Genomic DNA, 8,617 nt, shown 5'->3' with positions numbered 1-8,617 from the left:
TGGACAAACTCGATCAATGCGGGGGTGTTGCATCGTTCAGTCTTGACCAGGGAAAAGTTGTACCCGGCGCCGTACCGGTTCTTCAAGAAGAGGGAAGACCCGCAGCACCGGAGCTCCCCCTCCGCCATGATCGCAATGCGGTCGCCCAAAATGTCCGCTTCGTCCATGAAGTGCGTCGTCAGCACCACAATGCGGTTGTATCGGTTGTTCATGATGATCTCCCAACTGCTACGACGACTGTACGGGTCCATCCCGGACGTCGGCTCGTCCAGAAACACGATCTTGCTGTCTCCGAGCAACGCAATTGCCAAACTCAACTTGCGCTTCATCCCGCCAGAAAGTTCCGTCGACCGGACGTGGCGCTTCTCGGTCAAACCGACTTCGTTGATCTTGTTCTCGACCTCGTCCTCCAACGCCTTGCCGCGGTACCCCTTGATGCGTCCGTAAAAGATCAAGTGTTCGTACACTGTGAGTTCTGCATACAGAACATCGTGCTGCGGGCACATGCCCAAGGACTGGCGTATCGCTGGCAGATCGCGGCGAAGGGAGAGGCCGTGAACTGAAGCGTCGCCACTCGATGCTGGGAGCATACCCGTAAGCATCGAGATGAGCGTCGTTTTGCCAGCGCCATTGTGGCCGAGCAAGCACGTGATCTGGTTCTTGTACATGGTCAAGTTCATGCCTTTCACGGCGACCTTTTCCCCGCCCGAAACGGGAAACACTTTGCGAAGGTTTTGGATTTGCAGGGCATCGCCAGATTGCTCTTGCTGTTGCAAGTCCATGCCAACGTCTTCAATGGGAACGTGCGAGTCGGTGACAGCGTCGACGCAAAGTCCTTGGTTACCGGCGGTACGCGGCTTGATCCAAAACGTGAGCGGAAAGTGCCACGGCAGTGGAACACCGTAGTCGTTGGGCACGACCAGCTCCAAGTACATGCCGAGGAGCGTGTACAGGACGGAATCGAGGGCAAGCATCCACAGCGCCGTCGCAAAACGAAAGTTGTTGTACGGGTCGCTCGCATTCGCGAACGACAGGCCGAGCGAGTTGGTTTCCGCGCTGGCCAGGGCCGACGTGCCAAAGCTGAGTGCGACTGGGGCGAGGACGCAGCTCAAGGTTTTCACGCTTTCGTCCGTGTCTGGTGTAAATGCGGCCGAGACCAAGTACATTGCGAAGAACCCAATGATGCCAACGTACGCGCCGGTGCGGGCCTTGGAGAAGATCGCGCTGACGAGAAAGCCGTAGCTAAGGACGGATAATCCAAAGAGTAAAAAGAACACGAACGACAGGAAAACGTTCGTGTTGGGGAACAGGGTGATGCTTCCCGCGACAGCTTGCAAAATCGCGGCCACGACAAACACCCCGCCGTACGTGATGTACCACGATAGCACAATCGCGTGCTCGGACACACCCATGATCTTGAGCAGTTCGCGGGATTTCGCTTCCTTCTCGTGAATGAGCGCCACGAGGACGGACGAAATCGCATACAAGTACGAGATCACAAACACGAGCGCAAAGTACCGGTCCACAAGCGTGTAGAACGGTGACGACGTGTAGGCCTGGATGGGGAAAGGGAACACGGCACTGCCAAAATACGGCTGCGGCGCCTGGCGCAACGGCATAGCCAGCATCGTCTGGGTGGCTTGACTTACTGCGGCCAGCGACAACGCACTCGACGCATTGCCGCCTCTTGGCGTCGATTTTGCAAACGCATTGGCATCGTCGACAAGCTTGTTCAGGTACAAATCGTTTTGCACCTGCACCATGAACCGAGCATCCAGCGATCCGTCGGGCACGCGGCTGTTTCGTCGCGTGCATTCGCCTGTAGTCGTAGTGCCGTTCCACACGGGCACACACGTGGCAAACCGGGCGACTGCAGTCTGAAGCGTGAGGAAACCACGTTGGGTGTAGCTGCACGACGTATTATGAGTGACTTGAAGGCACCGAGGATCATGGAGAGAACGGGGATTACCGGGAGTAGATAGTACTCCTGATGGACCGCTGATACGGATCGTACAGGATGCGGCTCGTCTTCGGCACGTCGCCGATGCCGCCCCGGCGGCCATTCGTTGAGTTGAAGCGTAGAGTGTAGTCAATCGAGCCTTCGACACCAAGCTCGGAGGGGAACTTGTTGAAGACAAGGCCGGCAAAGATCTTGGGGTTCGCCAGGTCCTGCCCATACGAGCGTCCTGCACATAACGCTGAGCGCCTTTCCACGTACACGATGCCTGGCTTACCAGTGACGTACGCTTCTAAGTCTTCGGGCGAGTTGAAAAATACCACCGAGTCGTTGAACCCGGGGAGCGACACGTTCAACTGGCCCGCGCGCCCGATGTCGATGCGGGGATACCAGGTGCTCAACGTCGCTGCGAAGTACGACCGAGTGAACTCGTTGTCAGGGACGATAGCAAGCTTGTACGGCACGACTTTGCCGCGGCATTCTTGGGGGATTGCATTCGGCGACGCCGGGTCGATGTTGACTGCGCCTTGAAACACAACTTTGACTTCACACGCGCGGCGGTCGGCGACCGACAATTCCTTGATGCGAATCCCATCGGCAAAGGATGACGCGGCCAGATTTGCCAAAATGCCAGATAGTGTCGTTTCGGTGAGGTAGTATTTGGGGGTTCGGAACGTGGATGTGGAAGACATGAGGAAGTCTGTCAACGACGGCGTCGGCTTCGCAAACAGATTGTACGCAATGCCTTCGGTCGGACCAGTTGAAAAGAAAGACGTGGAGGGTGCTTCCGACCATCCTGCGGGGATGGGCACGTTGTCCGTGAGTGTCTTGAGTCCTGCCAACAATACAATGAATGCGACGGGCAAGAGGACCTCGAAGGCCCACTTGATAGGGTGCTTTTTCTTGAGGAGGTAGTTCTTCCATAGAAGGGCGGGCGTGTGGTTTCGCGGCACGCTTGATGTCATCGTCTTCGCGAAGTCCTCGTCCATGAACGGGCTCGACGGCATCGCGCTTCTACCTCCAGATCGAGAATACCTCCATCGGAACTCCTTGGAAGCTGCACCGCACCCGCAGCGACAAGAAGGCAGCACATTGACCGATGTTTTGACATGTCCAGGGAATTTCGCTCCGTATACATGAAATACACCCTGGCTTCAAGAACATTTTGTGCGACATCTAGAAGTGAATTCTTTAACAAAATTTGGCAAGCAAACACGACCAAATGTCCCGATACAGATGCGATTCGATTGGTCAACTTTGAAGATGGCATTTGATTGGCTAATTCTGGGGACAGGCACTAAACTGACGCATTGAAAATATTTCGCGCACAATACTCACATCCGACACCCATTCGACAAAATTCAGAAAGGAAATTGAATGACCGACTTCTGATTAGATAAAAACAAATGCTTAATGCAACGGATTGGTCGATAGCAGCTAACATTTTACGATCATACCGCAATAACATACAGTCTGGAACAAAATTATAGCCGCACCCCAAAATTTTCATGATGTGAAGTTGCTGTTCAACAAGCTCGATATCTAACCATTCTGTTCGAAAGAGATGACGAGAGCGCTCCCATCATGACGTACACAGCTCCATGGCTATATCAATTTTTGATTTACGAAGAAAACACTCAAAAATGTTCGGTGCATTATTATAGCCGCACTACCTACATGTCGACTAATAGTCGATTTTTGCTCCTCTCTTCAAAATGACTTGAGCCATTCGTGTCGACATACTGTCAACAAGTGTCCGACAGTACGCTAGCGTGATACGTTCCCACTCGATGGCAATTTGTCGCTTCAAGTCTTCAACGGTGTCGTATTGGTGACCATTTCGGTACACAGCACGAGCCAAAAAACCCCAAACGTTCTCAATTGGGTTGAGATCGGGGCTGAGGGCTGGCCAGGCCATAGTTGGAACGTCCTTGTCACGGAGGTACGCCATGGTGTGTCTTGAGACGTGAATTGATGCGTTGTCCTGCAGGAAGATCACCCGCCGGCCAGGATTCTCGCCCCGCACGAAGTCCAAAAACGGAAAAAGGTGGGTCTCCAACGTCTTGCAATACTTGACGGAGTCTTGTGAGCCTTGAAGGAAGGCCAGTTCACTTTTCCCATCGTAGGAAAACGCCCCCCACACCATAACACTGCGGCCACCGCCAACACGCTTTGAGAACATTTCGGGGGGGAGCCTTGAGTCGTGCCAGTAGCTCTGAAAGCCGTCAGGTCCGTCTAGGTTAAACTTCGTTTCAATTTTGCCTTGAAAATAAAATGACAACACATGTCAACCCTCCTCAAACTCGCGCACTTATTTTGGAACAGAGGGAGTACTACGTAGTAGTTTGATTGGAGCATATATTTCTGGATGGAGGTAGTAATACCTCTAATGCGAACTCGTGACATTTTGGTTTAAACGAGATGCCCAATCAAATGCCGTTCTGCGTAGATAATCCAACGAAATCAGGAATGTCGTCAAAATGTGCGTCACATCATGTCTTTCGTCGTGGCGAGAAAGGTCTCCCATTGGCTAAAATCTTGGGAATTCGCTCGAATATTATGACCTCCTTTTCATCCCGACGTTCGAGTGTAATATCACCCGGTGAATAGTCTGTCGATGCAGGCATCGTGGAGTGGCTTGGCGCAACGCGATGGAATGAACGACAGCACGCGGCGGCAAGTACTGTCGCGTTGAATTGGAATGGCTCTGTGCGCCATGCCAAGTCAACCACTGTCGCGCTCTTGCTATTGCAATGAACTAGTTGAAGCGTCGTGTGAAGGCTACGTTGGCTTCCAGAAAATCGCGCGCCATCATCGGAAATATACAACAAACTAGACACTGTCATCCAAAGGGAATGGCCTTCCCCCCTCTGAAGCTTGCTGCTGTCATCCACTGGGAGTGCTCGTCCTTGAGGATTCAGTTTGATATGATTTGCTCGGATAGGAGCACCCGCCGACGTAACGTGCCGTGAAAGGAAGGAGCCGTTCCCACAGTCCATGCACGGCTGTGTTGGGGCTGGCAGCACAAGCTTTGCCAATCCAATTCATGCACCTTATATATCACGCAATTTCGCCCAACGACGCGAAAACGTCCGACATATTGCTCGAAAGCACATGACGATGTTGTCTCAACTGGAAATCCAACCCTGTCCGACCTCAAACATGGACCTAGAGAAGGAGCGCATGCACTGCCGCTGTGGCTTCACGGCATGCTTGACGTCGTTGTCTTCGCAAAGCCCAAGTCCGCAAGCGGGCTCGTTGCATCGCGCTTCTTGGACCAGATCATGAATGCCATCGTTGGGACATGCAAGGAGTCGTCGTGTTTTCCATGTCATTTTGACATCTGCAGGGAATTCCGATCTGTTTACATCAAGGACTCCCTGGCTTCAAGAACATGTCTCTACATCTCGAACGGCTCATACGCGTGTCGCGGACGAGACGGTGTCTCAGCGCGCAGGAAAATTGGCCAGCTGCGACGACGATGGCGCGACCGCTCGAGGGGGCGTCCGCGCCGTGTCTTGCCACAGGACGGCACAAAAGCGATGGGGTCATGCAACTCGCAGCCAACGCGGCATGAACTCCACCAAACTCTTAAAACGCAAACACGACCTTCTGGAAGTCAAACCCGCGGTCATACGCTTCGCGCTGCGTGTCCACAATCAAGCCTTCGGGACCGCAAGCCACGACGCACGTGTCCGGAATGTTTTGGAACCTCCGCAGGACAGTGTCCGCGTTGGGACGGCCAGGCTGGAACGACACGACCTCGCCATTGTCCGTTTGTATGTGCCCTTCCGAGATGGCCAAACTCACGTAAAACTCGGACGTGACAAAGTGCGGCAGTGGAAACATCATGGTCTGGCAGCACAGGAGCTCGTCGGGGTGACGCACCTGCACACAACAGCACGAGAGTGACATACCAAGTCGAGAGAGACGCGGCGGCCTTACCACCCAACACAAGTGGATCTTTACACGGACGTGGCTGTCCAAATAGTTGATTGCGCCCAAGAGCGGCGTGACCCCGATCCCGCCGCCCATCAGCACAACTTGTTGGTACTGCGTTAGGTCGACGGTGGGCTGTCCGTACGGCCCCGCCAGCTTGACTTGGAGACAGTCTTGGATTTGCGCGAGGAGGTGCACTTTGTGCGTAAAACTGTGCGGTTTGACCGCCTTGATACAAAACGCGACGCCGTCGTGGGTCGGTGTGATCATGATCGTGAACGGGTGCCACTCCATGGCGGAAATGGCTGGGACGTTGAGGTATGCGTGCGAGCACAGCCGAAAGGCGGTCACCCATCGCTGGGTTGCCTTGGTCAGCGGCAACGTGAGCAGCACAGTGTGCGATGTCGTGATCGTTGTCCGGACCGTGTACCTACGTGTACACTGAGTGCACGCCTCCACGGACAACCCCGCCGTACGTTTGAAACAGCGGCGGGAGGCGGACAAAAATGCCGCCCGCGGCATAGATCCCCAACGGACAAACGAGGGCGAGGCGGGCCGTCCGGCTGTGAAGAAAAACCAAGACGATCCCGGCAACAAAGAGGCTTCGGTGGGCGGTCAGGAACACTTCGTACAAGTTAAGGCGAACCATGGGCATCGCGGCGACGCCTACCAAAATGTTGGAAGTGCCGTCCTGTTTGGAATGACGTACCCATGCAGATGAAGCAAACGAACGCGGCGAACCCGTACAGCGGGAACACGTTCTGGCTGCCGAACGGAATGGACACCCACATGACGGACAGCCCGTACGCTTGGATGTTGACAGACAAATGGAGGAGTACCGTGGCGAGGAAGAGGCCACTCATCGCCTTGTGGAACTTGAGGAGGCGCGACTGAGCCAAATTGAGCCACCACCCAACGTGGGACACGGGCACGATGAGGAACGAGAGATGGTACAAAGCGAGATGGCCGGCGGCGAGCGCCATTCGACGCTCCAACGCGACGGCGTCGACGTCGTAGAACGGCAGCATGAACAGGACGAGGAGGAAGCCCGTGGCGTACAACACGATCAGGATGTACTCGCCGACGGACAGGTCGCTCATCGTGCGCTGCACCATAAAGCAGGACGACGAGTACCGCGGCGGAGGCACGAGTTTGTGGTCGAGGCGTTCTACGAACGGAAACGACGTCGGGATGGGTTGGGGAGTGAGATCTTGTCACGTACTGAAGGAATAGCGCAGCGCCAGCGATGCAGTCAGCAGCATTGCAACGATCGTGCCGAGAATAAACAGAGGGGTCTCTGTCGTGCCCGCATTCACGGTGTCTCGCGCAGATGAGAACGCGAGCAGAACAGCTCCTGCATCATTCGTGTGTGTCTGACGTGATGTAAACACAAAGGCCTACCTCTGGTCGAGTGCTTGCCGGGCCACTTGTACCCGTACGCCCAGATGAGGTTCGTCGGCTCTTCCAACTGAATGTCCACCTCGTTCGGCTGCGATTCGTTCGCAGCGATCGGGCGCGACACCGTGAACGACATGAACGAGGACTCCGACGTCATGTTTATCACGGTGAACGACGATTGATCTTCTTGCAAGACAACCTTGGCCAGTCCCTTTCCATTCACGACGTACGTTTTGGCGGTCATCTTGGCCGCATCAAACACAATCACGTTGGCCGGTACCGTCGAGACCATTTGGTTCCCACGTGCGATGCCGAGGGCGAGCCACGTTGTGTTGGTGCCGGTGAATGTCGCCTTGAGGCAGAGCAGGGACCCATCCTGTTCTACACGACTGTGCACCGCATACAGTCCCGACGTTCCCAGGTCGATGCTCCGCGTGGATTCCATGTCCTGGCAATCCTTGGCGGCCACGGCCGTTGCCGCGATCGACAACCCCTTGAGCAACCAACACCACCGTCCCATGATCACTGCACAAATCTGGGTTGGCAACGCCACGCCCTTGTCGTGTTTGTCACCTCTGTAGCAGCCACGACGCGGCCACAGCTGGTGGAGCAGTTGGGCTGCCAACGTGGTCGGCCTTCCACCCAAATTCTACATCGACAGGCGTTTCATCTTCACATTTGTATACCATCGCCCGCTCCCACGACATCCGCAGCGAAACATGCCACTGGATCATACCACGACGGACGACAGAGAGCGCCGAGCGCGGGGGCTCTGCCGCCAACCTCCGGCCCGAATAAGACACTTCAACAAAGGGAACATCTCGACGGAGCCAGGAACTTTCGGGGACCGTCTGCGCTGTGGGCAAGGAACGACCTTGGCGGTCAACTCCAGCGTGGTCGGTTCAGCATGGTCCCACACCAGGCCGACGTACGTCGGCTCTGCGTGTCGTTGTTCGTACCCGCTCGCGTGTAGAGAGAGATGGGTGCATGACGTGGAGGTTTCTTGCGCTGACATGGATGATGGATTCGGGAGGTCGGCGGCTCCATCAAACTGCACCATCTTGTCGCGTTCACGTTGCAAAGGCATGCATGGACTACATCGGCAATAATTTTTCATGTTTATCTCAAGCATGTCGAGTTCTCTAAGCATGCATGGCGTGGTAGTTGTCGTCGACGCCCGCGAGCTTCTCGACGCCGCGCGCGACGCCCTTTTCTTGCGTTTGCTGGGCCGCAAAGTTGTTGAAGATTTGCTCGAGCGTAGTCTGGGACACGGTGTACTCCTTGATATTCAGGTCTCGTTTGGCCCGTTCGATGAGCGAAAAC

At 55.1% G+C, this 8,617-nt stretch overlaps 2 protein-coding genes across 2 annotated transcripts; both read right to left on the bottom strand.

Annotated features, from left to right (window-relative positions):
* Positions 1 to 13: 13 nt before the first annotated feature.
* Positions 14 to 3,050, bottom strand: H310_05478 (hypothetical protein; the record flags this gene model as incomplete). Its single annotated transcript, XM_008870210.1, has 4 exons — positions 2,235 to 3,050; positions 1,970 to 2,186; positions 76 to 1,908; positions 14 to 41 (listed from the first exon to the last, which is right to left on the bottom strand). Exons 1-4 carry the CDS (start codon positions 2,962 to 2,964, stop codon positions 14 to 16), a joined length of 2,808 nt encoding a protein of 935 aa, XP_008868432.1. The 5' UTR covers positions 2,965 to 3,050.
* Positions 3,051 to 5,084: 2,034 nt separating this feature from the next.
* Positions 5,085 to 7,933, bottom strand: H310_05477 (hypothetical protein). Its single transcript, XM_008870209.1, has 6 exons — positions 7,298 to 7,933; positions 7,119 to 7,250; positions 6,606 to 7,064; positions 6,373 to 6,562; positions 5,903 to 6,326; positions 5,085 to 5,845 (listed from the first exon to the last, which is right to left on the bottom strand). Exons 1-6 carry the CDS (start codon positions 7,812 to 7,814, stop codon positions 5,549 to 5,551), a joined length of 2,019 nt encoding a protein of 672 aa, XP_008868431.1. The 5' UTR covers positions 7,815 to 7,933; the 3' UTR covers positions 5,085 to 5,548.
* Positions 7,934 to 8,617: the final 684 nt, after the last annotated feature.

The sequence above is a fragment of the Aphanomyces invadans genome (genome assembly GCF_000520115.1).
Source record: "Aphanomyces invadans strain NJM9701 unplaced genomic scaffold supercont1.9, whole genome shotgun sequence".
NCBI lineage: Eukaryota > Oomycota > Saprolegniomycetes > Saprolegniales > Verrucalvaceae > Aphanomyces > Aphanomyces invadans.
This window is presented reverse-complemented; position numbering and strand designations above follow the sequence as displayed.

Coding starts and splice junctions, on each gene's coding strand:
- H310_05477 (XM_008870209.1), bottom strand. CDS start 7,814: ATGGGACGGTGGTGTTGGTTGCTCAAGGGGTTGTCGATCGCGGCAACG. Junction 7,251..7,297: donor CGGCAAGCACTCGACCAGAG/GTAGGCCTTTGT, acceptor CGAATGATGCAG/GAGCTGTTCTGCTCGCGTTC. Junction 6,563..6,605: donor CGTTTGCTTCATCTGCATGG/GTACGTCATTCC, acceptor ACATTTTGGTAG/GCGTCGCCGCGATGCCCATG.